This window comes from Podarcis erhardii (assembly GCF_964252035.2).
Source record: "Podarcis erhardii genome assembly, chromosome: 7".
Lineage (NCBI taxonomy): Eukaryota > Metazoa > Chordata > Lepidosauria > Squamata > Lacertidae > Podarcis > Podarcis erhardii.
This window is the reverse complement of record NC_138511.1, coordinates 87,005,871-87,033,243: the sequence shown is the minus strand read 5'-3', so window position 1 is coordinate 87,033,243 and position 27,373 is coordinate 87,005,871. Positions and strand designations below refer to the sequence as shown.

The window sequence follows — 27,373 nt, the reverse complement described above, 5'->3', positions numbered from 1 at the left end:
AGATTACGTCCTCATCTGCTTCCTCCGGCTGCTGTCAAAGTCAAGCCAGACCTTCTCAAATTTTCCTTCCTTTGAACACATAATGAAGGAGGTGTGAAGACTCTGTGGCCATTGTGCTAAATGATATTAAGATTCTGCAGCCAGGGAATCCATACCCTACCATAGATATTTCAGCCTGTGAAAATTACCGTATTTTTCTGCATATAAGACTAGGGCTTTAAAAAAAAAAAAAATATTCAAAATTTGGGGGCGTCTTATACACAGATAGATCTCCCCCCATTTTCTTAAATCGGAGTCCCCCAGAATCTGGGGCATCTTATAGACAGAAAAATATGATGATTTCATCCAACATATTTGAATACTTTTATCTCATACATTTATGCAAATGTCTGTAATTTGTTTTTCACTTGTTTTATTTACAATTCTGCATAATTATATTATTATTATTAATTAAATTTATATACCTCCCCTATACCCGCAGGTCTCAGGGTGGTTCACAAGGATAAAATCAGAATATAAAACCACAAAATACATGATCTGAACAGAAATAACCCAATAACCCCCTCCCCAAACCACATTTTTAAAGGGCATGTGGTTTTGCTGGTCAGGGAGAGGAGAGGCTACACAATGAAACGGGACTCTGCTGCCTCCCATGCCCCCACCGCTGAAAATCCCATCTCTACATATCTACATGCACACAGACACTCCCGTGGTTTCAGAGAAGACACCTTAGCAAGGTGTCACAGTGAGTGCGCTGCAAGGTTGCCAGAACCCTGACACCTTCCTCATTTGAGAACCCTGACACCTTCCCATTGCACTAACCGGTGAGGCCCAACGCACACACCCAGAGCAGCAGGGAAAGGGCCTGACAGAGGCCTTTTTTGAAAATAAAATAATACTGCGGCCTAGGACCCACGTGCCTACAGGACCGCCTCTCCTGGTATGCCCCGCGGAGGGCCTTAAGGTCCACAAATGACAACATTTTGGAGGTCCCAGGTCTCAAGGTCGTTAGGTTGATCTCAACTAGGGCCAGGGCCTTTTCAGTACTGGCCCCGACTTGGTGGAACGCTCTGTCACAAGAGACCAGGGCCCTGCAGGACTTGACATCTTTCTGCAGGGCTTGCAAGACAGAGCTGTTCCGCCTGGCCTTTGGTTTGGACTCAGCCTGACCCTTATTTTTCCCTCCCCTTATGGTCTTGATTTATTGGCTACTTTTAAAATGAGGCTGCATTTTAAATTGCACTTTAACCTGTATTTTAAATTGTCCCCCCCCCATTATATTTTTTACTGTGATTTTATTGGTGTTAGCCACCCTTAGCCCGGCTCTGGCTGCGGAGGGCGGGGTATAACTAAAATTTATTATTATTATTATTATTATTATTATTATTATTATTATTCAGAATCCCCCAGTTCGCCCTATTCCTTCCCACTTCTCTGCCTGGGAAACCTCACTTCCCCATTCGGTACACACACAGCGTGAATATGGTGGGAATATGGTGGTCTGGCCTGGTCTGCTTTCCTCTCTCGGTCTGCGGCAGCTGGCCCTTGCTCATCACCCCAGCCCTCCTTTCTCTCCTTCTGTCTTTTCTGCTTCTCCATGCTTCTCCAGACCCCCCCCCCTCCAGCCACCACCATTAAACGGGGTCGTCAGGAGCTCCATGGTTGGCCACCGCTTTGGCTTGCTGGCTCACGCCCCATCCTAGCTCATGTTGTCATGCCGCGGGCGTTGAGGGCGAAGGGGAGGGTTTGCGTTGGCGTTGACTGAAGCTGGCAGCCAGCCCTCTTCTCTCGGTTTGACGCCGGCTGGGAGTTGCGGGCGAAGAGGCGAAGCGCCTCTGGAGCGCCGTGGCCTCCGAACCGAAACCAGTGTACTCATCTCCCCGATTCTCGATTCCCAGCCCTAAGCTGGTTTCAGAGTCCGTCCCTCTCCCAGGGAACTGCAGTTCTGGCAGAGAGGCTGCAGATACCAAATATAATCCAGAGAGGCCTCGTCACCAGGGGAAAGTCTTCTTTGCCTGCGGTGTAGATATGCCCGTGATGCCAGTCGCTGGAGGCAGTGGCATGGAAGACATTCACCAGAGGCTAGGAAATGGGGGTGCAGCGGCTGGGGTGGGCGGGGAGACAGCACTGGGGGATATTTTCGCCCCTCACCAAAACTATCTCTTTGTTGCGCTGCCCATGAGGACCAATTTCGGAGCGAATCCTACCCTGAGGTAAGAAGGGCGTCCCTGCCTCTCCAGAGGCACAGCTCTTGGGTGGTCCTTCAGTCAGAGGAGGAGAAGGGGAGGCTTGGGCCTCCTCAGCATGCTCACATTAGAGTAAGGTGTTCTCCTCACGTGTCACAGTGTGACGGCAGTGCCCTGTGGCCGGCTGTGTACCTAACCTGGCTTCAGATATCTGAGTCTCTCTTCTAAGGCTCTGGTTCCAGGTGCCCTGGGACCTCAGGGGGTCATCCTGGGGTGGCACCGTCTGAGGGTCCTGAAGAATGGGCCACAGTGCTCACGGCCCAAGTTGAGACCCGCTCCTCGGTCTCTGTGGGCTCTCCCTCCTTCCTTTCCCACACCTAGTTGGGGCCTGGTTTCCATTGCCCGGTTAGAAGCCAACAGGTGTGACAGGGCCAGGGAAGGTCGGGCCTTAAGAATACAAGTGGGGCGTGGGGGTGAAGGGGATCTGCGTCTGGAGGCCTCCAAGACACGGGAAGAGATGTCTCTGGTTCCGCAGCACTTAATATCTCCCACGTCTCCCTCCCACCCAGGATTCAAGCCAAATTGGGCTTCTGAAGGAGCTGCTTGATCTGCAGAAAGACATGGTGGTGATGTTGCTGTCCCTTCTGGAAGGTAAGACCCCTTAGCCAGGGCAGGGGTAGCCAGTCAGGGCTCCACGACAGCTTCCCTGAGCAGACAGGGGTGTTTTCTGGCTCTCCCTGGAGATGCTAGGGGTTTAACGTGGGATCCTATGTGTGTGTGTGTGTGTGTGTGTGTTTGTGTGTGCAAAACTGCTACAACCCACTGAGATAAGTTGCACATATCTCAACCACCTTGAATCCACCTGACAGTGCTTACATGAGTGCAAAACCCACCCACTCATCACTTGTGTATCCACCCGCAACACACTTCTCAGTCCCACGTCTAACCTTACTTTTTATGTGCCTACCCAGGGAACGTGGTGAATGGCACCATCGCTCGGCAGATGGTGGACATGTTGGTGGAGTCTTCCAGTAACGTGGAGATGATTCTCAAGTTCTTCGATATGTTCTTGAAGCTGAAGGACATTGTAGCATCGGATGCCTTCCGAGACTACATCACGGACCCGCGGGGTCTCATCTCCAAGAAGGATTTCCAGAAAGCCATGGATAGCCAAAAGCAGTACACGCCGTCCGAGATCCAGTTCCTGCTCTCTTGCTCGGAGGCCGATGAGAACGAGATGATCGACTACGAGGAGTTTGCCGATCGATTCCAAGAGCCCGCCAAGGATATCGGCTTCAACATCGCCGTGCTGCTGACCAACCTCTCCGAGCACATGCCGCACGACAACCGCCTGAAGACCTTCCTGGAGTTGGCGGAATGCATCCTCAACTACTTCAGCCCCTACTTGGGCCGCATTGAGATCATGGGCGCCAGCAAGCGCATTGAGAGGATCTACTTTGAGATCAGCGAGACCAACAAGGCCCAGTGGGAGATGCCCCAGGTCAAGGAGTCCAAGCGGCAGTTCATCTTTGACGTGGTCAACGAGGGGGGCGAGTCGGAGAAGATGGAGCTCTTCATCAACTTCTGCGAGGACACCATCTTTGAGATGCAGATAGCGGCACAGATTTCAGAGGAGGAGGGCCAGGAGGAGGAAGAGGAGGAGGAGGAAGGAGAAGGGGCAGAAGGTGGGGAAGCCGAGAAGGTGTCGGCACCATCGGAGTCATCCTCGGTCTTCGGGGAGTTTTTGGACGGCGTGTTGAACTTCTTCCGCATGTTCACCTACCGCAACATCCGCCGGAAGCTCCGCAAGATCAAGCAGATGACGGTCAAGGAGATGGCCGTGGCTGTGGCCACCTTCATCTACACCATTCTGATGAGCATCCTCCTCTTCTTCTACAACATCTCCAGGGGCATCTTCCTCCTCATCTGGAACACGCTCTTCGGGGGCGGCCTGGTGGAGGAAGCCAAGAAGATCACGGTGACGGAGCTGTTGGCCAGCATGCCCGACCCAACGCAGGACGAGGTGCATGGAGACATGGCCCCTTCTGAGGAAGTCGAACAGGAGGCTGAGGAAGGGGAGGAAGCAGAGATAGTGGAGCCCGGCAAGGAGGACGCGCCTGCTGAAGGCGGGGAGGGCTTCGACATGAAGAAAGAGCATTTCCGATCCACAGCTCCTGATGCACCTGGTGGGCTTGGCGATATGGGGGACACGACCCCAGTGGAGCCCCCTACGCCCGAAGGATCGCCCATCCTCAAGAGGAAACTGGGAGTACGTATAGGGCTTCAGGCGGTACCTGAATAGTGGTGGGCATTCTTAGGGTCTCTCTAGGAGGAGATGAGGCTTAGGAGGTGGGGAGGGCACAGAGATTGGGGAGGTACGATGCCTGGAGGAACTGGATCTGTGAGTGATGGGATTTGGAGTCTAACACCACCGCCATGTTGGCTACCCCGATCTAAAGTGAAGGGGTGATGTCAGCAATTAAGTACAGTGGACGCTCAGGTTGCGAACGTGATCCGTGCGGGAAGCACGTTCGCAACCTGCAGCATTCGCAACCCGCAGCGGCTCGTCTGTGCACGAGCAGGTTGCGATTCGGCGCTTCTGCGCATGTGCGACAGCCGAAACCCGGAAGTAACCCTTTCCGGTACTTCCAGGTTTCAGCACGTCCGTAACCTGAAAAAACGGAACCTAAAGCATCTGTAACCCGAGGTTTGACTGTACAGTGGTACCTTGAGTTACAAACGCCTCAGGTTACAAACACTTCAGGTTACAAACTCCGCTAACCTGGAAGAGTTATCTCGAGTTGAGAACTTTGCCCCAGAATGAGAACAGAAATCGTGTGCCAGCAGTGCAGCAGCAGCAAGAGGCCCCATTAGCGAAAGCATGCCTCTAGTTAAGAACAGTTTCGGGTTAAGAACGGACCTCCGGAATGAATTAAGTTCATAACTAGAGGTACCACTGTATAGGAGACGCACTGCAGGAAGATTATTACTTTTTAACATTTGTATACCGCTCTTCATCTGTAATCTCAGAGTGGTTTAAAACAAAGATTCAAAATGAAAACACAAAATACATTACAAAAACGAAACAAGCCAATCACACACACACACACACACACACACACACACACACACCGGTTTCCCCCTTGCTCCACTGCCTTTCAAGAGAAAACCCACTCTTTAGTGATAAATCAGAACAACTGAATTGCTGTTTACTTCGATTGAGCACTAAAGAGCAGTTTTCCCTGGGAGAAGGCAGTGGGGCTAGTGAAAGTGTAGTTAAGCCCCATGTTTGGAGGAGAAATCCGAACAAGGTTGCACCTGAGAACTGAAACTCATCCATCCTTTGAAATTTGAATGTGCCTGAATTTGGAGGTGCAGTTCTCCAACCCACTTTCATTATCGTGTGGGGATTTTAGCTCCGCAGTTCAGAGTTCTTTTGTTCTTTCTCCGGGTCTGGAGGGGATGAGAGGGCAGGCTGGGATTCAGCACTCCTGAATTCCATCCACATTTCTTTGTTTAAACAAAAGGGGGTGTTTGGATCACCTTGTATTATTTGTGTTTGGTATTGCTGTGCCTTAGCAGCTAGATGCTGTTAGTAGTAACTTTTTTAAAGAAAAGGAAAAAAATCCAGCGCTGCTCACAAACCCGTGCATCTTCGTCCGGGTTGCAGTGCAAGTTATTCTGCTTTAGCTCCCTTCTCTGCATTTCAGGTACAGAATTCTTTTCCAGGGCCAAACGTGGCGTTCCATCTGAAGTTAATATTACTTGGAGCTGAGTTGATATCCATCTGTCCTGGGAGGCGATGGAGGACTGCACATTTGTGGGGGGGAAGACAAACTGTTGAAGCGTTCCAGCGCCACTGCAATTAATGGACCTGACTAACTTATGTCCATTAATTTCAATGGGTTTTCTCCAAGTAGGACTTAGCTGGAGATAGCCCTTGGTGCCTTCTGCTCGCTGGCATGCAATAAATTCCCCCCACGTAGCAGCCATGATGCCCACAAACTCGTTTTGCTCCCAGCCATCTTGCGGCACCAACTCATTCACCAACCCATCTTCTTTGACTCTCCAGGTGGAAGGAGAGGAAGGGGAGGCAGAGCCGGAGAAGATTGAGGAGCCTCCTGTGGAACCAGAGAAAGCTGAGTGAGTGCCGTGCTTGGTGGAAGTGGATTGCACACTCTGAATTAAGCTGGGACTTGCAGGGGGAGAAACCAGAGGGGTGCTCCTGAACCTTAGCCTTTTATGTTTACTTTTCAAAGCAACCAGTTGCCATCCCTCAAGGTCTCAAAAATACAGTGGTGCCTCACAAGACGAAAAGAATCCGTTCCGCGAGTCTCTTCGTCTTGCGGTTTTTCGTCTTGCGAAGCAAGCCCATTAGCAGCTTAGCACTATTAGCGGCTTAGCGGATCAGCTATTAAGCAGCTTAGCGGATCAGCTGATAAGCGGCTTAGGGGATCAGCTGATAAGCGGCTTAGGGGATCAGCTGATAAGCGGCTTAGCGGATCAGCTGATAAGCGGCTTAGGGGATCAGCTGATAAGCGGCTTAGGGGTCAGCTGATAAGCGGCTTAGCGGATCAGCTGATAAGCGGCTTAGGGGATCAGCTGATAAGCGGCTTAGCGGATCAGCTGATAAGCGGCTTGGCGGATCAGCTGATAAGCGGCTTAGCGGATCAGCTGATAAGCGGCTTACCGGATCAGCTGATAAGCGGCTTAGTGGCTTAGAAAAAGGGGGGGAAGGGGAAAAAACCCGCAGGAACTCGCAATACATTTTCGTCTTGCGAAGCAAGCCCATAGTAAATTCGTTTTGCGAAGCACCTCCAAAATGGAAAACCCTTTCGTCTAGCGGGTTTTCCGTCTTGCGAGGCGTTCGTCTTGTGGGGCACCACTGTACCGGAACCAGCACTCCAGATGTTGCTGCACTCCAGCTCCCAACATCCTTTGCAGCTGGCCATGTGGATGGGGCTGATGGGAGTTGAAGTACAACAACATTGAGGGGGGCGATGCATTGGCTTCCCATGGTGTATGGGCCATTTCAGCTGGAGAGGGGTTCGAATACAATGTTTGGTTGCCTAGGTGGGGTGAAGGTTCAATATCCTTGTGCTCCCATGGCTAACAAAATACAAATAATAATAATAATAATAATAATAATAATAATAATAATAATAGTAGTAATAATAATAATAATAATAATAATAATAATAATAATTTATTCTTTATACCCCGCCCATCTGTCTGGGTTTCCCCAGCCACTCTGGGCTGCTTCCCTAAAAACTTCCCTAAACAAGATGCAGGATGCAAATTAAAAGGGGGTTCTGCAGTTTTAGCTTTTTTCTCAGTGGGTGGAATTCACAGAGTTGGCCCCTCCCTTCACCTTAAGTAGGGTTGCCACCTTTGTTCTGGCAAAATACAGGACGGGGCAGTTGCGGGGGGCAATTTCTTTTTTGATTTGCAAACCATTACAATCTATTTGCAGCCTAACAGTATGGCCCCTTAGGAATTTCTCTCTCTCTCTCTCTCTCTCTCTCTCTCTCTCTCTCTCTCTCTTTCTCTCTCTCTCTCACACACACACAGAGAGAGAGAGAGAGAGAAATGAATTTGTAAATCAGTCTGTGCTTGGCTACCCATACATGTAAATCAGTCTTTGCTTGACATTGCTATACATGACATTTCATGCACCCTTCTAAACACATGCATTTGGAGACGATCCCTAACATGGCACAGAGAGAGAGAGAAGACCTGAAATACGGGACAAAACTACATCAACTACATTTTACATTGAAATACGGGACAATCCTGTATTATACAAGACAGGTGGCGACCCTAAGCAGAGGAGATGGGTGGATTTGAACTTCTTATCTCATAGATATCTAAGTCTTCCCTGAACTGCTGCGTGGGAAGGAAGGAGAGACGGCTTGAACTTCCTCAATGAGTCCTAGAGAGTTTCAGTTGCCCATTTGCTTCTTTTATTTATTTGAAATAGTCATATCCCATCCTACAACAGGGTTGGTTCCAGCCCGCTTTGCACCATTAAAATACCAAAGCAATAAAATCCACAATATTTTTTTTTAAGCTGTGCAGAATAGAACAAAATGCCCAAAATGCTGGTGGGAAACTTGTGGCCCTTCAAAGGCTGTTGGACTCCAACTCCCATCAGCCCCCAGACTATGGCTGCCTTCTCTACCAATCAGCTTTGCTCTAGATTAATACCCTGGTTGACTGACAAACACCCATCAGTCCCAGAAAGCATGACTGGTGGCTGGGGCTGATGGGAGTTGTAGTCCAACAACCTCTGGAGTTCTCCACCCCCCCCCTTGCTTAATTTTTTTTTAAAAAACGAAGAACCCAGGGAGAATGAGAAAAGTTTTCACCTGGAGCCTAATGAAAACGAGGTGCCTGGGGGCCCTGCCCCACCCTGCTCTCAGGAGGGAAGAGAAAAAGGGGCCTCTGCTGATTATCCCAGGGTGGCAAGCATGGTGTGTCTTTCAAGTTTTTTCTCCACCTCCCCCCTTGTCCCTTCCAGTGCTGAAAATGGGGAGAAGGCAGCAAAGGAGGAGGAAGAAGAAAAGAAGGAGGAGGAGAAGGAAGAGGAGAAGGAGAAGCCCAAAGAGGAGGAAGAGCCACCAGCCAAGCAGAAGAAGAAGGTGGCCCAGAGGGACAAGAAGCAGGCGGAGGAAGGAGGCTCGGAGTTTTGGAACGAGCTGGAGATCCAGAGGACAAAGTTCCTGGTAAGGGAGATGACCGGAGATATTTGGGCTCCACGTTTCCGAATTATGCATCGTGTAGAGAAAGGGGGGGGGCGTTTTCCTCCCTGTGTCATAATTCTAGAACCCAGTGGGACCATCCATTGGAGCTGAACCATGGGAGACAGACAAAGGTATATGATGGACTATTAGGTCCATTCGTGGCCGACTCTGGGGTTGTGGCACTCATCTCGCTTTACTGGCTGAGGGAGCCGGCATACAGCTTCCGGGTCATGTGGCCAGCATGACTAAGCCGCTTCTAGCGAACCAGAGCAGCGCACGGAAACACCGTTTATCTTCCCGCTGGAGCGGTACCTATTTATCTACTTGCACTTTGACGTGCTTTCAACCTGCTAGGTTAGCAGGAGCCGGGACCAAGCAACGGGAGCTCACCCCGTCGCGGGGATTCGAACCGCCGACCTTCTGATTGGCAAGCCCTAGGCTCTGTGGTTTAACCCACCGCACCACAAAGGAGGCGGTTTTTCACCCACTGCAGAGTTGAACTATGGAATCTCCTCCCACAGCCATATGGCAATGGCCATCAACTTGAATGTCTTTAAAGGGCAGTTGGACCAATTAATGGAGACTCTCCGTGGTTGCTAGGCACGGGGACGTTCTTCTGCTTCCGCAGTCAGTCTGCCTCTGACTACCAGCTGCTTGGGGAGGTCTTCGTGGCCCTCTGGCCTGGTCCAGCACATTGTTCTTCTCCTCTTATCCACCCTCTTTGCAGAATTACCTGTCCAGGAATTTCTACAATCTCCGCTTCCTTGCCCTCTTCTTGGCCTTTGCTATCAACTTCATTTTGCTCTTCTATAAGGTAAGTAGGTCTGGAGATCTGCTGAGGGAGAGTTGGGGCACCCTGGAGTAGGGATGGTGGGTGCGGCGGGGAGAGGACAGATTCAAGAGGAGAATCAAAGTCTGACAAGTTAATGCATGCCAGAGGACGAGATCCATGCTGCAGTTTGGGAAGTGCACAAATGGGAGAAAGCAGGTTGTGCGCAATGACATATCCCCCCCCCCACTGTAAGTTTTTTATGCCGTATTTTAAATAGTGGCAACCTTCCCCGAAGGTGAATGGTGCATAATGAATGTTAATAGCCACCACAACAGTAACACAGCATCCTGGGAGCCAAAACAACCGGGCACAGCTTGTGGGAGGGCAAATGGTTGGAAACCAAGAACTCTTGCCAGGGTAGGGACCCTCAGACCTGCAGGGCAGGTGTGCCCCCTACAGACCTCTCTCTTTCTCTGGCCCTTGGCACATTCCCCATCCCACACACCCCGCTGGCCCTGCTTTGTACCCCAAGTGCTCCCCACCCCCCTGGCTGGATCGTGTCCTTGGCTTGTGCCTCTTGATTGCCTGGGTGTCTGTGCTGGTCCCGTGGGTTACCCAAGAGGCGAGGTCCAAGTCCGGTCCGTGGTCAAAGGTGCAGTGTGGAGGCTGTCCGTAGTAGCTGAATCTAGGTGCAGGGCAGGGAGTTGGGTGAAGTCAGGAACAGGCTTGCAAGCAGGGAGCCAGGGCGGGTCAGGAGCTCAGGCAGGAAAGCAGGACAGGGTTCAGGCAGGAACCAACAATGTTGCTCCCGCAACTTGGAACTGGGGCTGGCCGGCTTTTATCTTCCCCGAGGCATAGGGCGGCCCCTATCCTCAGGTGACTCGCCTCTCCTGGCCTGGAGGTGAGCCGTCCTCCTGCGGGAACTTAGTTCCCTCCACCTCTCTGCCCTGAGCCTCTGCAGCTCAGGAGAGGCTGGAGGGTTACAGGACCCAGAGGCAACCTCAGCTTCCTCTGACGGGGCTGAGAGTGGAGCACCTGCAGGCAATGGGTCCTCCATCACCTCAGGAGCCAGAGTAGGCTCAGCTGGTGCCTGCACCTGAGGATCCAGCACAGGGGAGGACCCTTCAGGCTCAGGCCCCAGCCCCGGCTCAGCTGGTTCTGGAGGCGGGGAATCCTGTGCAGGCTGGGATCCCTCAGGTTCAGCATCCGAGTCTGAATCCCAGGCCATCACAGTGCCAGAGAGGGGCATTTGACAATGTGTGCAGAAACTAGCCTGTCGCATGAAGGCAAAGCTCGCATCCTTTGCTCCACCAACTTTTGCCTCTGACCCTGCCCACCACTGGAAGGTGGACCCAGAAGGGAACATGACCTTCAGGCTGAAGAGAGGTCCCCCAGCCATGACCTGGTGGCTAAGCAGTAAGGCTGAAACCTTCCGGGCTCAAGGGTTGCAACTTTCCATCCCAACCTCCTCCTTCTCCTCTCTTGCCATTCCCAGGTTTCCGACACCCCTCCCGGAGAGGAGGAGTTTGAGGGCTCTGGGTTCGATGGGGATCTGGAGTCTGGCTCTGGAGGTGGCTCTGGCTTTGGTGGCGGGGACGACGACGGCGGGGACGGGAACGGCAACGGGGATGAGGACGATGAAGACAGCGTGGTCTACTTCTTCCTGGAGGAAAGCACGGGCTACATGCAGCCAGCCTTACAGTTCCTGGCCATCTTCCACACGCTGGTGGCCTTCCTCTGCATCATCGGCTACAACTGCCTGAAGGTGCCGCTGGTCATCTTCAAGCGCGAGAAGGAGCTGGCGCGGAAGCTGGAGTTTGACGGCCTCTACATCACGGAGCAGCCGGAGGACGACGACATCAAGGGGCAGTGGGACCGCCTGGTGCTCAATGCTCCGTGAGTCCATCTGTGGGGAGGGGAGGGGCTAAGCGGCGGCTCCTCCCCCTCTGGGCAACAGCCCCACCTCCTAAAGGTTCAGAAAGAGGGGAGAGGGCTTCCCAGAGTGCAGCTGGGCTAAACCCTTCTCGGGGCAATAGGGCAAAACCAACTGGCAAGGAGGTTCAGGACAGGCCAGCTCCACTTGGCACAGTGCACCTGTCATTCAGCTCGGACACTGAGGTCCAGCTCCGAGGGCCTTCTGGCAGTTCCCTCCCTGCGAGAAGTGAGGTTACAGGGAACCAGGCAAAGGGCCTTCTCGGCAGTGGCACCCTGCCTGTGGAACACCTTTCCGTCAAACGTCAAGGAAATACAGTGGTACCTTGGGTTAAGTACTTAATTCGTTCCGGAGGTCCATTCTTAACCTGAAACTGTTCTTAACCTGAAGCACCACTTTAGCTAATGGGGCCTCCTGCTGCCGCTGTGCCGCTGCTGCGCGATTTCTGTTCTCATCCTGAAGCAAAGTTCTTAACCCGAGGTACTATTTCTGGGTTAGCGGAGTCTGTAACCTGAAGCGTATGTAACCCGAGGTACCACTGTAAATAACTACCTGACTTTTAGAAGACATCTGAAGGCAGCCCTGTTTAGGGAAGTTTTTAATGTTTGATGTTTTATTGTGCTTTTAATATTCTGTTGAGAGATGCCCAGAGTGGCTGAGGAAACCCAGCCAGATGGGCAGGGTATAAATAATAAATTATTTATTTATTTATTTATTTATTTGCCATCACAAGATACGGCGGTGGCCAAACACGTTTGCAGAGGAGAAAAGGGGCCAGGCAAAAACTCATGGAGGGATATTGCCTGTTGATGGCTCTTATGCCATGATAGCGAAAAGGAAGCCTCCTTGTTCGGAGAGGGCACTGTGGATAAGAGCAGGGGAAGGCCAGCCCTTGCGCCCATGCTTGAGAGCTTCCTACTTAAGCTGACCACTCACAGAAACAGAAAGCTGGGCTGAGCAGGCCTTTGAGCGGACGCAGCAGGTTGGAAGGCTGAGAGTCTGTACTAAACAGACAGGATGCTGATGAGCGAGGAGGAAGGTCCAGGGTTGCCAGTTAAACAGTGGGGAGGGGAAGAAGATTGGCTGAGTGAAGAGGATCAGGTGGAAGGGCTTTTGGGGAGAAGTGGGTTTTGCGGTGGGAGGGAGGGAGAGAAATGGCCCTGGCAGGTCAGGGAGCCTTCATGGGAGCAGGAGGAATGAATGGTATTCTTAATGCCCCCCCCCCACTTCTCTCCCCTTGCCAGGTCATTCCCAAGCAACTACTGGGACAAATTCATCAAGAGAAAGGTGAGATCTTCCACCATTGGGAAACAAGGCTAGGGAAACAAAGGCCTCGGGCTCTCCTGATCTAAGGCAGGGGTGGTTAACAAGATGGAGAGCTCATCTTTTCTTAACCACATCCCAGTGGCGTAGCGTGGGGAGTGCGGGGGGGGCCGGCCGCACCGGGCGCAACATCTGGGGGTTATGGTTAGGGGGCACAAATCCACGGGTTAGGGGGCGCAAATCCACGGGTTAGGAGGCACAAATTACTTGCCTTGCCCCGGGTGCTGACAACCCACGCTACGCCACTGCCACATCCCTCCCCCCCATCCTCCAGGTGCTAAACAAATACGGTGACATCTACGGGCGAGAGAGAATTGCAGAACTGCTGGGAATAGATCTGGCCAGTCTGGAAATCACAGCGCAGAACGAGAAAAAAACTGAGCCAGACACATCTCTCATAACATGGTGAGGAGGGTGGGCAGAGCTGGCAGTGGGGCGGGTGGGGCAAAGGCAGAGCTGCTTGGGCCTATGCTTCCTAAGCGTGGGAGAAGGGGAAGTGTGGACAGGCCCTTTGGGATGCACGCAGCAAAACCGAACGTATGAATTTACATGCACACTTGCATTCCTCCTTATCCTTCCTTTCTCTTCTGCCAGGATTACCTCTATTGACATCAAGTACAAGGTCTGGAAATTCGGAGTGATCTTCACTGACAACGTGAGTGAGAAGATGCAGTTAGAGGGCTGGGGGGGGGCAGGAGGTTCAACTGTTCAATATTTATGCCAATTGGTGCCACAGCCTGGCAAACACTGGCTAAAGGGGAGGGAGGCCATTCAGACCAGCAGAATCTCCACTGTAAGCAGGGGGAGATGCGAGGGCTTCACCTGCTAGGGGAATGCCAAATCTCTACATGTTTTCTAAGAGAGTTCAACTTACAGTGGTGCCCTGCAAGACGAATGCCTCACAAGATGGAAAACCCGCTAGACGAAAGGGTTTTCCGTTTTGGAGGCGCTTCGCAAAACGAATTTCCTATGGGCTTGCTTCGCAAGATGAAAATGTCTTGCGAGTTCCTGCGGGTTTTTTTTCCTCCCCCCCCCCTTTTCTAAGCCGCTAAGCCGCTTATCTGCTTATGCGCTAATCCACTAAGCCGCTAAAAGCGCTAATAGCGCTAATCCGCTAATCCGTCAATGGGCTTGCTTCGCAAGACGGAAAAACCGCTAGACGAAGAGACTCGCAGAACGGATTATTTTCATCTTGCGAAGCACCACTGTAATTCAGTGCCCAGAGAATCATAGGTAAAGGGGACCCCTGACCATTAGGTCCAGTCGTGGCCGACTCTGGGGTTGCGGCGCTCATCTCGCTTTATTGGCCGAGGGAGCCGGCATACAGCTTCCAGGTCATGTGGCCAGCATGGCTAAGCCACTTCTGGTGAGCCAGAGCAGTGCACGGAAACGCCGTTTACCTTCCCGCCAGAGCGGTACCTATTTATCTACTTGCACCTTGACATGCTTTCAAACTGCTAGGTTGGGAGCAATGGGAGCTCACCCCGTCGCGGGGATTCAAACCGCCAACCTTCCGATTGGCAAGTCCTAGGCTCTGCGGTTTAACCCACAGCGCCACCCGCGTCCCACCAGAGAATCGTAGTTATCCCCTAGAAAGACAGAAGCAGAGATTCTAGACCTCATATTTGCAATGAAAAGGCTGCATATGCTTCTCTATCCTGCGCTCATCTACTCAGCAGTGGAGCAAGCTGATTGGGTGCCTGGAGTGGCGTGCATGCCCTGCACCAAGGGGCGTGGCCAGCTGCCTGCGGGGGTGTGGCCAGCCACCCTACAGCTGAGGGGGAGGCTTTGAGTGGACCGTTTGGGGCAGCACGGAGCCTGAGGGCACCCAAGCCACTTTGTCACTCCCAGGAGAGATGCGCGGCTTGGGTGCACTGCAGGCCCCATGGTGAGTGCTGCCTGCCATTTTGTCACTCCCCTCAGTGGTGACACCCGGGGCGACCCGCCCCCAACACACCCCCTTCCTCCGCCCCTGCATCTACTGCCCGTTTCTTTCTGTAGAAACGAAAAGTGCCCGGATGTCTAAATTGCTTGAAAACCAGAATAACTGAATCAGAATAAAACTAATGAATTATCTAGTTGACTCAGATACCGATGTTGTGGAGTTCTGCACGTGTATTTGGCTGGGCAGGATCGACCGTTTGTTTGTTTGTTTGTTTATGATCCTTCATCCAAAGATCACAGGGCAGTTTACAATATAAAAACACAAAAATGCGTACCATTGTAACGAACAAAAACAATACCCCCCACCCAACCAAGTAAAGTCCTGGTCAGCGGTAGGTCAGAGATTAGCAAGTGGGGAGAAAACAGGCCAAATTCCACCTTCAGTGGGGCATCCTTCCAGGCCCTATTCTTAGTGGATGGTACTCATCTGTGATCATCTTTTGCCTCATGAGCTGGCAGTAGAGTAAGAGCAGCCGGTGGGGTGGCCCGTGGGCTGGGGGGGGGGCGGCATCTGATGCTGCAGCCCTGCATCTGCTAAGCTGAGAGGACGGCATCAAAACCTTCCACCCCTTTCTCCCAATGTGGGCATCCCACTGTGCCCTTGCTCTCCATCCTGCCTCTGTCTCAACCCATCCATATCTCTCCCCCGTGCAGTCCTTCCTGTACCTCTTCTGGTACATGGTGATGTCCGTTCTCGGCCACTACAACAACTTCTTCTTCGCCTCCCACCTCCTGGACATCGCCATGGGCGTCAAGACCCTAAGGACCATCCTCTCGTCCGTCACCCACAACGGCAAACAGGTAGCGGGGCTGTGGGGCGCATAGATCAAATGTGGGGGCCACCCTGGCTCATGGTATACACCCCTCCCACACCTTCACCTTCTTCACTGTTATTCATTTATATACTGTGTAATGCCTAGATTAGGGTTTCACATCTGGGAAAGCCGATTACACAACCATTAAGACTGAAAGTCATTCCCCACAGCTACCTAAGTCTCCTCCTCACCTGAGTCCTTCCCAAGCAATCTGAGACTGCACCTGTGTACCTGCCTTTGCTCCTCGCAATTCATGCCTCTCCTGGTTCTGGGAGAGTAGCGGGGAGCAGAGCTGATCACGGCAGGAGAGGGAGACTCCTTCTTCTTGCCCCTCCCTCCTCTCCAGCCTCCACTTCTGCCTCTACTTCTGGACTGCTCTCTGCCACTGCCTCGTCCCGCTCACTAAGCCCTGTTACCTCTTCCGCTTCCGACACCTCCACCCCCCAGTCTGCTCCCTCTTCTCCCTCTGACCACTCATCCTTACCCCACCACCACTCCCTGGGCTCTGAGCCTTCTTCCCTTGGGGGTCCCCCATCTGGTTCCTCCCCCCAATTCCTCTGTGTCCAACCAGTATGACATCTGCGGCATCATTTGCTGCATGATAATGGACCTCCTCTCACACGTGTGACCTCTCCCCCCCCCAGCTGCTAATGACGGTGGGGCTCCTGGCGGTGGTCGTCTACCTCTACACAGTGGTCGCCTTCAACTTTTTCCGCAAGTTCTACAACAAGAGTGAGGACGAAGATGAGCCTGACATGAAATGTGACGACATGATGACGGTAAGACAAGGACAGAGGCTCCCCGTGCTCTTTTGGCTTTGTTCCCCCCCCCCCCCCACAGGGGCTTAAATCTGTTGGAAAGCGGCTTTGCTTCCTACGGCGACCGCCCACGTTCCCTAGGCTCTGCCATCACTTCTGGTCCAGAAGGTGCAGCAGGCTGCTGATACAATAGGAGAAGCATTTTGACTCCCAACAGACGCCTCCGACTTTTTCCTAAAACCGGCGAAATTTGGGAGGCCAGGAATGTTCAGGGAAGCTCTAGCGGAGGTTGCGAAGAGCGTCTCAGTGTCCACGCATCTCTTGTTCCAAGAGCAGGGTGAACGTCATGTCAGCATCGCCCTTGAGCCAGTGCCACGAACTGGACTCATCCACTTCAGCCCCGACTGGGCTAGGCGAGCTGGGTAGCACTTCCAGAGACCACCTTCTGCACAGGAACAGGTCAAAGTGCTGTGAACTCACAGCTTAGAGTTGTGAGCACCGGATTCACTTCCACAAGAAGACAGTCGTCGCACAGCAGAGTATAGCAGAGCATAAACGACTCGGAGAGCAGCTCTGTAGAATATCTTCTTTATTCTATCTACAACTATTATACAACTATATACAGAGCTGAATGAGGTCTAAGCATAAATGAATGCTGCACTGAGTGTCTGCAGCTGCTCTTAGCAGCAACCTTATCTCTACACACAATCTCTAACACTCAGTCTCTCTCTCTCCGACACACTGACTGACTGACTGATGTGGTGCTGGAGCAGAATAAGTAGAGAGCAGAACACTGCCCCTCCTCTCTGGAGAATCACCAGACTCATCAGGAGATTCCTGGATATGGGAGGGGTGAAATCTCCTCACGTCAGACTGCCACTGTCCCCAAGTGGGGAGGGGCCAGTTCTTAATGTTTAAGAAACAGATCCTGGGGGTTCAAGTCTTTATGGAAATGCCAGATCGGGAGGGGGCAGATTCATATGGGACGACTCCTCCATTAGTACCCAGGAGAGAGGAAAATGTAATATAGTTTTCCAGGTTGCCAAGGTGACACGGTCAGAAATGATGCCTCTTAGGGAACATTCTTTCATATGTGGTGGACTTGTAAAAGAGTATTGGGAAATGATCCATAATGAATTGGGGGGGAGGGTGTTTAAAAGCACTTTCTCAAAAAAACCCCAGAGTCTTTTCTGTTGGAGATAATTCAAACTGAAATCCCCAGGTGTCAAAAAAGGTTATTTTAGCCATGTTCTGTTAGCCCCAAAATGGAAAACGAGCGAGGTCCTAACCAAAGAAGTGTGGCAGCTTAAGTTGACAGAATATGTGCAGCTTGCAGACTTAACATAGAGAACAAGAAGAACATAGGTTTAGAGAAGATTGGACACTATTTATGAAATATATGGGAAATAACAGTGTACGGCTGAAAACACTTTATTAAGATAAATTCAACAGTGTAAATAAGTTATGAAGGATGTTATAATGGAGTGCTGAATGGTATAGTTTCTGTAAAACATGTGGGGATTTATGATATGTAAAATGAACCATGGAAAGAGAAGAAGGGTGTTTTAAGGGTGTTTAAATGAGTGCTTTAAATTGTAAAACAGAAATTTAATAATAAATTATATGTGAAAGCAATGATGCCAAAGAAGCCTTGTGTATGCAATGCCCCCTGAGCCTCTCCCTCCCTCTTCCCTCCTCTCCTCCACAGTGTTACCTGTTTCACATGTACGTGGGGGTGCGTGCTGGCGGGGGCATCGGTGACGAGATCGAGGACCCGGCAGGTGACGAGTACGAGCTTTACCGCGTCATCTTCGACATCACCTTCTTCTTCTTTGTCATCGTCATCCTGCTGGCCATCATCCAAGGTTGGTCCCGTGCGGGTCATGGTTATTATGTCCCATGGGGGTGTGGGGCGGAGTCTGCGCCAGGGCTCCTGAACTCTGTCTTCCTACCTTTCTGACTTCCTGTCCACCAGGTTTGATCATTGACGCCTTTGGGGAGCTGAGAGACCAGCAGGAGCAGGTGAAGGAGGACATGGAGGTAAGCTGGTCTCCTCCTTCTTCTCCTCCAATTCCCAGCCATAGGAGGGTGGGGGGTGGGGCGAGCCGGTGACTTCAATCAGAAAGTTATCACAGAGAAGGTTGTCTATCAGGGAGGCTCCCTGGCCCGTGACCAGGTGTTTTGTGGGGAGGGACTAGGGAATCCATGCCAAACAGCCATGACAAAAATATACGCGCCAAACACCCTGTCTCACTCCGGAGCTCTTTGGGGAGTTCCTTTGCAAAACGGGGGGGGCGCAAAGGGTGCCCGCCGAGTCCCACGGTCGCAGGCTTCACTCGCCTGCAGTTTTCGGAAGGGTCCCCGCTTCGCTGCAGCGGTAAGAGCCGATTTCTGCGGAGCTTCTCCCTCCAATTCAGAGGTATTCCGCCATTGCCGATGGCGCCGCCTCCGGAAGCCGACAAAAATATACTTTACATAAGTACAGTGGTACCTCGGCTTACATACGCTTCAGGTTACAGACTCCGCTAACCCAGAAATAGTACCTTGGGTTAAGAACTTTGCTTCAGGATAAGAACAGAAATCGAGCTCCGGCAGCGCGGCGGCAGGAGGAGGCCCCATTAGCTAAAGTGGTGCTTCAGGTTAAGAACAGTTTCAGGTTAAGAACAGACCTCCGGAACGAATTAAGTACTTAACCCGAGGTACCACTGTATATAAACTGCATATATCTCCAAAAGTAAAATGCCTTTTCTTTTTAGCAAAAGGCGAAAAGGAGGGGCATGCCTTAATTTATTTTAACTTAATTTATTTTAAATTAAGGCAAATTGAATGACAGAATATAGTAGAGAAAGATGGAAGGACTTGCTGAGTTAATTAGCAGGTTAGATTTTTAAGATAAATTATTTAATTGAAAATCGAGTGTTATTAGGTGAAAATGCAAAGTTATAATGTATTAAGATGAATTATCAAGATAAAAGAAAAAATGGAAAGGATTTGCTGAAATTACTAATTGAACTAGAATACAAAAAAGGGAGGTGTGAGGGGGTCAGGCAAACAAGTAAATGAAAGTTAAGATATGGAAAGGATGACGTGTTGTTGTTGTTTTAAATTGTTTTTATATTACTTTTATTTCTTTTTGTGTGTATTTTGTTTTTGTTTTTTTGTTTTTTTTCCTCTTTTATATTTTTGTAACCTTTTCGAAACTTCAATAAATATTATTTAAAAAGAAAAAAAGAAAAGAAAAGGAGGGACATGAGACATCCCCTGGGAGGGAACACAAACATGGTCAACTCTGGGGACTCCTGATAATCTTCACACTGCGGGAGGGAGGGATTTGATGCATGGAAACATAGAAGGACAGCTCAGCTGGTTAGAGCAGGGGTCAACAAACTTTTTCAGCAGGGGGCCAGTCCACCGCCCCTCAGACCTTGGGGGGGCCGGACTATATAATAATGAACGAATTCCTATGCCCCACAAATAACCCAGAGATACATTTTAAATAAAAGGACACATTCTACTCATGTAAAAACACCAGGCAGGCCTCACAAATAACCCAGAGATGCGTTGTAAATAAAAAGACGCATTTTACTTGTGTAAAAACACACTGACCATCCGCGGGCCAGATTTAGAAGGCGATTGGGCTGGATCCAGCCTCCAGGCCTTAGTTTGCCTACCCATGGGTTAGAGCAGGGATCTCCAACAGGTGGGTCGCGATCTACTAGTAGATCCCCACAAGGTTTTGGTAGATCACAGTCGATCTCTGGCTCCCTTTCCTTTGTGTGGCTAAAACTGAGTCCTGCCCCGCCCCCTCGCCCCGCCCTGTTGTGTGATCCCTGGAAGGGTATACACAGTTCCCTCTGCGCTGCTGTTTTGATCCATAGTGATCTTTTTGTGAGTGGCTTTACCCCTTTGTCCCTTGCCTTTGTTCCCCAAAAATGGAACTACCTCCCCTCAAAAAGCCTTTTTTTATCCCCTTAAAAAACGGGGCTATTCTCCTCCCTAAAAAAAACTCAACAAATTTGAGCTGAACCCAAAAAAAACACAGGGGTAGATCACTGCCAGTTTTTAATTCTGAAAGTAGATTGCAGTCTCTTGAGAGTTGGCCACCCCGGGTTAGAGCATGGTGCTGATAACACCAAGGTCACAGGTTTGATCCCCGTAAGGGACAGTTGCACATTCCTGGATTGCAGGGGGTTGGGCTACAGGATCCTCAGGATCCCTTCCAACTCTCGGATTCTATGATTCTATGGCTGCAGTTGGGGTTGGGGTTGGCTTGACCCATTGTGAAGAGACAGAACCCTAGCTCCCTCTTTGCCTTCAACTGTCTTCTCACTCTGTTGCTTCCATCCTGGCAGACCAAATGTTTCATCTGTGGAATCGGCAGTGACTATTTTGACACGACGCCGCACGGCTTTGAGACCCACACGCTGGAGGAGCACAATTTGGCAAATTACATGTGAGCAGCTGGCTGGGGAAGCGGGAATGTTCAGGGGATTCCAACCAAACTGGAAGCAGGAGGGAAAATTCTCTTCACTGTTCACTGATTCATCCCAGAACAGACATTGAGCTAGTTGTTGTTGCCTTCGATCCACAAACATTGTGCAATCGGTTGCATTTCCTGTGCCCCGTTTGTGTTGAGTATCCTACGCATTGTAATTAATGGGGTGGAATAACTGTGGAGAAAATCCCTGTGGACCCAAGTGTGGGGGAACAGCTAAAAGAATTAGCTGGGGGCCTGGATTCAAAATGCAGGGAGCCCCAGGAGCAGAGTATTCAACTCACAAATATACGCAGCACAGAGAAGTGGTATGAATATAAGTTGTTAGACCTTTCTTGTCCCATTTGCAACGCTCCCCTCTTTCTGTCCATTTCACATGGAACAGACCACATACTGCTAAGTAAGTTTTAAATGCTTTACTTACAGATTCATAGGTCTGATACATGCATTGTTCCATGCAGCCGCAAGAAGAAACACAGGCAGAATATTCTTGGGTAGCAAGCTCACATACATCCTTTTCAATTCAAGGGAGGGAGGGAGGGAGGGAGGGAGGGAGGGAGGGAGGGAGGGAGGGAGAGAGAGAGAGAGAGAGAGAGAGAGAGAGAGAGAGAGAAAGGAAGTAGAAAAGTTTCACTTCCTCCCTCTCTGGAGGTGAAGGGATTTGACCTAGCTGCTTCTATCTAGCGATACAATTCTATGGTCCTTTACCCCTTTATGCACAAACTAGCAGTCATGCATACTTATCTTCCACAATTGCAACACAATTTATTATTTCAGTTTCACAAATTGCCTAATTTCACCCCAAGATAAATAACATAGTTTTTGGCATAAGATAAACTGCAGTGGAATTTTTGCTACAGCTGACAAGCACAGGGTTCAATGGAAGATGAAGCCTTCTTGGCTCCCTAGTCAGAGATAGAGGCCCCTCCAAGCTCAGTAGCTGCAGTTCTGGTTCTCCTTGACAGGCATAATGTGATAAGCATGGGGGGCTGGGGGCTGTTTTAAAGGGCGAATTCACACATGCAGGTGTGTCTCATGGAATGCCCTGACCACACACACACACACACACACACACACAGAGAGAGAGAGAGAGAGAGAGAGAGAGATGAGGAACGGCTAAGGGAGCTGGGCATGTTTAGCCTGGAGAAGAGGAGGTTAAGGGGTGATATGATAGCCATGTTCAAATATATAAAAGGATGTCACATAGAGGAGGGAGAAAGGTTGTTTTCTGCTGCTCCAGAGAAGCGGACACGGAGCAATGGCTCCAAACTACAAGAAAGAAGATTCCACCTAAACATTAGGAGGAACTTCCTGACAGTAAGAGCTGTTCAACAGTGGAATTTGCTGCCAAGGAGTGTGGTGGAGTCTCCTTCTTTGGAGGTCTTTAAGCAGAGGCTTGACAACCATATGTCAGGAGTGCTCTGATGGTGTTTCCTGCTTGGCAGGGGGTTGGACTCGATGGCCCTTGTGGTCTTTTCCAACTCTATGATTCTATGAGAGAGAGAGAGAGAGAGAGAGAGACAGACAGAGAGAGAGAGAGACAGAAGAGTTGCGATTGAGATGGTACAGAAGCCACCTGCCACAGGTATTTCGTATGTGCAACACATCCCTTGACGTTGCACTCATCAAGTGATGGCTACGCCTGCGTGAACTTGCACAACGCACATGGGAAGAACCAGGGACGTCTGTTTGGCAAGCAGAATGGGGGCAGGTGTCACACCAGCCAGGAGCTGCCCATGCAAGGGGTGAGGGAAGCTGAAACTGGAAGCACAGGAAGCGTACTGACAAACTATCCTTCCGCCAACATCCCCTTCCCTGTGCTGGTCAAGAAAAGTCTTGCATGCAGACAGCAGCCCTTATCAGCCATGAAGCAGCCTCTCCGGAAACGCCTCCCATTCCCCGGGCGCTGCAGCTGCAAGCGTGGCGAAGGGGCTGCCGATCTCTCAGCTGGGAGCCCAGATTTACTCAACCTGCATTCCTGGCACGGAAGGACAGAGAGATTTGGGGGGCTCTTTTCCTAGCACAGGGCCTGCCACTTCCCCAAAGCAATGGACTAAAGGCAGCCCTTCTCCAACAGACATCATTGGACTACAACTCCCATCATCCCTGGCCGCTGGCCCTGGCAGCTAGGGATGGTGGGATTTGTAGTCCAACTACACTTGGGGACCCAAGGTTGAGAAAAGGCTGCTTGAAGACCTCTGTAGCCCCGCCTCTGACCTCATTGCTTTCTGCCTCTCTTCCCTCTACAGGTTCTTCCTCATGTATCTCATCAACAAGGATGAAACGGAGCACACCGGCCAGGTGAGGGGGGAGCCCTAATCTTACCAGAAGTGGAGGTAGGGGAGAAGTGACAGGCACATGTCACTTTAAGGAAGGGTCGGTGGGAGAACCCAGGCCCTCTCTTTCTGGACCTCAGTACCCTATTTGGACCCCCAGTGTTTCTCCCAACAATTTTTATTGTTTTTTCCAAATATCTTAAACATAATAATAATAATAATAATAATAATAATAATTTTATTATTTATACCCCGCCCATCTGGCTGAGTTTCTCCAGCCACTCTGGGCAGCTCCCAATCAAGTGTTAAAAACAATACAGCATTAAATATTAAAGGGCTGCCTTCAGAGGTCTTTTAAAGATAGCTGCTTATTTCCTTGACATCTGAAGGGAGGGCATTCCACAGGGTGGGTGCCACTACCGAGAAGGCCCTCTGTCTGGTTCCCTGTAACCTCACTTCTCGCAGTGAGGGAACCGCCAGAAGGCCCTCAGTGCTGGATCTCAGTGTCTGGGCTGAACGATGGGGGTGGAGATGCTCCTTCAGGTTTACAGGACCGAGGCCGTTTAGAGCTTTAAAGGTCAGCACCAACACTTTGAATTGTGCTCGGAAACGTACTGGGAGCCAATGCAGGTCTTTCAGGACTGGTGTTATGTGGTCCTGGCAGCCACTCCCAGTCACCAGTCTAGCTGCCGCATTCTCGATTAGTTGTAGTTTCTGGGTCACCTTCAAAGGTAGCCCCACATAGAGTGCATTGCAGTAGTCCAAGCGGGAGATAACTAGAGCATGCACCACTCTGGCGAGACAGTCCGCGGGCAGGTAGGGTCTAATTCTGCGTACCAGATGGAGCTGGTAGACAGCTGCCCTGGACACAGAATTAACCTGCGCCTCTATGGACAGCTGTGAGTCCAAAATGACTTAACAATATTATTCTCCTTTAAATCTATATCTTATCCGAATTAACTTCCCTCCACCCCTCTCCTGGCTTCACTGGGGTGGACCCCCAGTGTTTTTGCCTTGCTGGACTTTGTCCTTGAACTCTGACCATGCCTCTTACTTGCTCGGTGGAGAACAGGGAGGAGTGTGAGCGTGGGTAGAAAACTGTGGTGTACAAGAGGAAAAGTTTTCCATTTGTCCCTCTGTTCACTTTTGCCCCTGGCCCCACCCACTGTTGGCATGTAGCCTTCAGAAAGTTGCCCAGAAGGGAATGCGGGCCTCTCTGAAGTTCTGGGCCAGGGTGTGCTACACCCACCCACCCAAACACCTCCTGATTCATTCCTTAAGGCAGCTCAGTTGCCTGTTCCAGAGGCAAAAGGTTTGGGGTGGAGAACTGGTCGTTGGAGGCAAGATGGAGCAGAGTCTTGCCCCCCCACCCAGCCTAGTCCCAAGAAACTGTAAAGGCAGCTGCAGTAAGTAGGGCACGCTGAATTTTTCAGCTTTTCACATTCCATAAACAAGGGGGGCTAAAAAGCTGTGACGTGGCTTGGAAATTCAAAAGATAAGTTTGGTTAAATTAATATAATTTACTTTTGCGTGATAGGTTAAATGTGTGCGAAATTGCGCAGAAATCATTAAAAATGATTGCCAAGTACTTGCATATTATTATTATTATTATTACAGTGGTGCCTCGCAAGACGAAAAGAATCCGTTCCGCGAGTCTCTTCGTCTAGCGGTTTTTTCGTCTTGCGAAGCAAGCCCATTGACGGCTTAGCGGATTAGCGCTATTAGCGGCTTAGCGGATTAGAAAAAGGGGGGGGAAGGGGGGAAAACCCGCAGGAACTCGCAAGACATTTTCGTCTTGCGAAGCAAGCCCATAGGAAATTCGTTTTGCGAAGCACCTCCAAAACGGAAAACCCTTTCGTCTAGCGAGTTTTCCGTCTTGCGAGGCATTCATCTTGCGGGGCACCACTGTATTTAGCATTACCTGACATGTTCGGAAGGTAAAATTAAAATTCTTTGGTTTTTCCGAAACCAGTTTATATGCTGCTTTTCAAACGTAAACTTTCCAAGCCGAAAATCGTCTGATCGCAAAAATAACGGCAGGTTCAAATTCCTCGCACCCAGAAACATATTTTTAAGACCTGAATATATTTGCAAAAAATGGAAGCTTCACACCCTAAACCTCCCTACCGCTGCAGGCCACATGCATCTGAAGACGTCTTTCGAAACATGAGCGGGAGGCGGGCAATAGTTTCCGAGCACAATTCAAAGTGTTGGTGCTGACCTTTAAAGCCCTAAACGGCCTCAAAGGCCCAGTATACCTGAAGGAGCGTCTCCACCCCCATCGTTCTGCCCGGACACTGAGGTCCAGCACTGGGGGCCTTCTGGCGGTTCCCTCGCTGCGAGAAGTCAAGTTACAGGGAACCAGGCAGAGGGCCTTCTCGGTGGTGGCGCCCACCCTGTGGAACGCCCTCCCACCAGATGTCAAAGAGAAGAACAACTACCAGACATTTAGAAGACATCTGAAGGCAGCCCTGTTTAGGGAAGCTTTTAATGTTTAACAGACCACTGTATTTTAATACTTTGTTGGAAGCCACCCATAGTGGCTGGGGAAACCCAGCCAGATGGGTGGGGTATTATTATTAATAATAATTTATTATTAAATAGCCCCCCTCCCCATTGGTTTTTGGCTGTTTCCCCAGCAGGGCTGCTGCCCTTTCTCTTAGTCCAGGGGTCAGCAAACTTTTTCAGCAGTGGGCCGATACACTGTTCCTCAGACTTTGTGGGGGGGCCAGACTATATTTTTTGGGGGGGGGCGGAATGAACAAATTCCTATACCCCACAAATCACCCAGAGATGCATTTTAAGTAAACGGGCACATTCTACTCATGTAAAAACACGCTGATTCCCGGACCGTCCGTGGGCCGGATTGAGAAGGCCATTGGGCCGGATCCGGTCCCCAGGCCTTAGTTTGCCTGCCCATGTCTTAGTCCATCTCAGCAGCCTCTTCCTCTGTTCCCACAGGAGTCCTACGTCTGGAAGATGTACCAGGAGCGGAGCTGGGACTTCTTTCCGGCCGGCGACTGTTTCCGCAAGCAATATGAAGACCAGCTTGGCTAAAGGCCCCCTTCCACGCCCTGTGCCCCGGAGGAGGCACCCGCTCTGGGCCCACCCACCTTCCCTCGCCCTCTTCCCCCCTGCCCGCGGCGAGGGGGAGGGAGGCAGCAGCGATGGTGCCTCAGAGTGGGGGTGGTGGTGGTGCCACACCTGATCCTTGCCCACCCTGCCACCGCCTTTATATCCCCCCCAACCCCCCTTCCACAGCCAGGCCTGGCTCCCTCCAGACCCGGCGAGGATTCCTGCCCTTTGGAGAAAGAAAGCAATCCGCTGGCTCAGGGTGCGCATGCCGGCTTGCACCTGGGGCCGCCAAGGGTTCCGCACCCGGCCAGTAACTCTTCCCACCCATTTCCCGTCCCGTGGGGGTGTCCATGCAATACTTCCCTTCTAGGGTCAAAGGGCTCCCCCACTTTCAAGTGCCTTTTATGGACTCTTTCCCCAAGCCAAGAGGGGAGGGCCTTTGGGGGGGGGAGCCAAATGCTGTTTTAGATTCACGAGGAGGTTGAGGAGAAGGAGAGTTATTTTGCTGCTGTCTGTCAGTTGTAGCAATCAGGCGGGGGCGCTGCAAGCTTGTGAGTGCAGGAGGGAGAGAGGGAGGTGTGGGCACCCTGTTCCAGGTTCCCAAACATGGGGGGGGGGTTGCCAGCAACGCAGCCCCCTCCTGCTTCAGTGCCCCTTGCTGTGTTGCCCTCCCCTTAAATCTGTGTCTCATTTGTGGGGCTCGTGCTATTTATGGTTTGTGTGGTGCCTGGGCTCCTCTGTGCCAATGGAGCTGGGGGAGGCACCCTAGAAACTCTACCCCAGTGTGTGTGTTGTGTGTGAGTGGGCATTGGGGGGGGGGAAGCCGGGGGGCACCAGGATTTGATTGTGCATCGCACTCCTCTCCTGGAAGCGGTGGCCCCTTTCCCCTCCTGCCCGGATCCATCCTATTACCCTCCATGTCTACTGCCAGTGCCAAAACAAGCCAGGCCTGTTACTGGGGGGTGGGCAGGGGGTTGCCACTCTGTCCCCTCCCCTCCCCCTCACCAGGCCAGCTTGGTTCCCTGCCAATAAAACCATAGATTGCTGCAACTG

The 27,373-nt window shown here is 51.1% G+C and overlaps 1 protein-coding gene across 9 annotated transcripts in view; it reads left to right on the top strand.

Moving 5' to 3' along the window:
• RYR1 (ryanodine receptor 1) overlaps nucleotides 1–27,373 on the top strand; it is a 223,488-nt gene extending 196,115 nt beyond the window's left edge. For 5 of the 9 annotated variants that reach the window (XM_081868604.1, XM_081868605.1, XM_081868603.1 and 2 more), the window contains 16 exons: nucleotides 2,756–2,837; nucleotides 3,158–4,455; nucleotides 6,259–6,329; nucleotides 8,707–8,911; nucleotides 9,657–9,743; nucleotides 11,197–11,597; nucleotides 12,879–12,921; nucleotides 13,232–13,362; nucleotides 13,552–13,612; nucleotides 15,556–15,702; nucleotides 16,361–16,495; nucleotides 18,183–18,339; nucleotides 18,450–18,514; nucleotides 20,827–20,927; nucleotides 23,219–23,270; nucleotides 26,207–27,373. In XM_081868604.1, the coding sequence (XP_081724730.1) occupies nucleotides 2,756–2,837; nucleotides 3,158–4,455; nucleotides 6,259–6,329; nucleotides 8,707–8,911; nucleotides 9,657–9,743; nucleotides 11,197–11,597; nucleotides 12,879–12,921; nucleotides 13,232–13,362; nucleotides 13,552–13,612; nucleotides 15,556–15,702; nucleotides 16,361–16,495; nucleotides 18,183–18,339; nucleotides 18,450–18,514; nucleotides 20,827–20,927; nucleotides 23,219–23,270; nucleotides 26,207–26,302 (3,132 nt within the window). In that variant the 3' untranslated portion in view covers nucleotides 26,303–27,373. Of the gene's footprint in view, nucleotides 1–2,183; nucleotides 2,214–2,755; nucleotides 2,838–3,157; nucleotides 4,456–6,258; nucleotides 6,330–8,706; nucleotides 8,912–9,656; nucleotides 9,744–11,196; nucleotides 11,598–12,878; nucleotides 12,922–13,231; nucleotides 13,363–13,551; nucleotides 13,613–15,555; nucleotides 15,703–16,360; nucleotides 16,496–18,182; nucleotides 18,340–18,449; nucleotides 18,515–20,826; nucleotides 20,928–23,218; nucleotides 23,271–26,206 lie in introns of all 9 variants that reach the window. The other 4 variants (XM_081868598.1, XM_081868599.1, XM_081868600.1 and 1 more) reach the window with 1 other exon arrangement.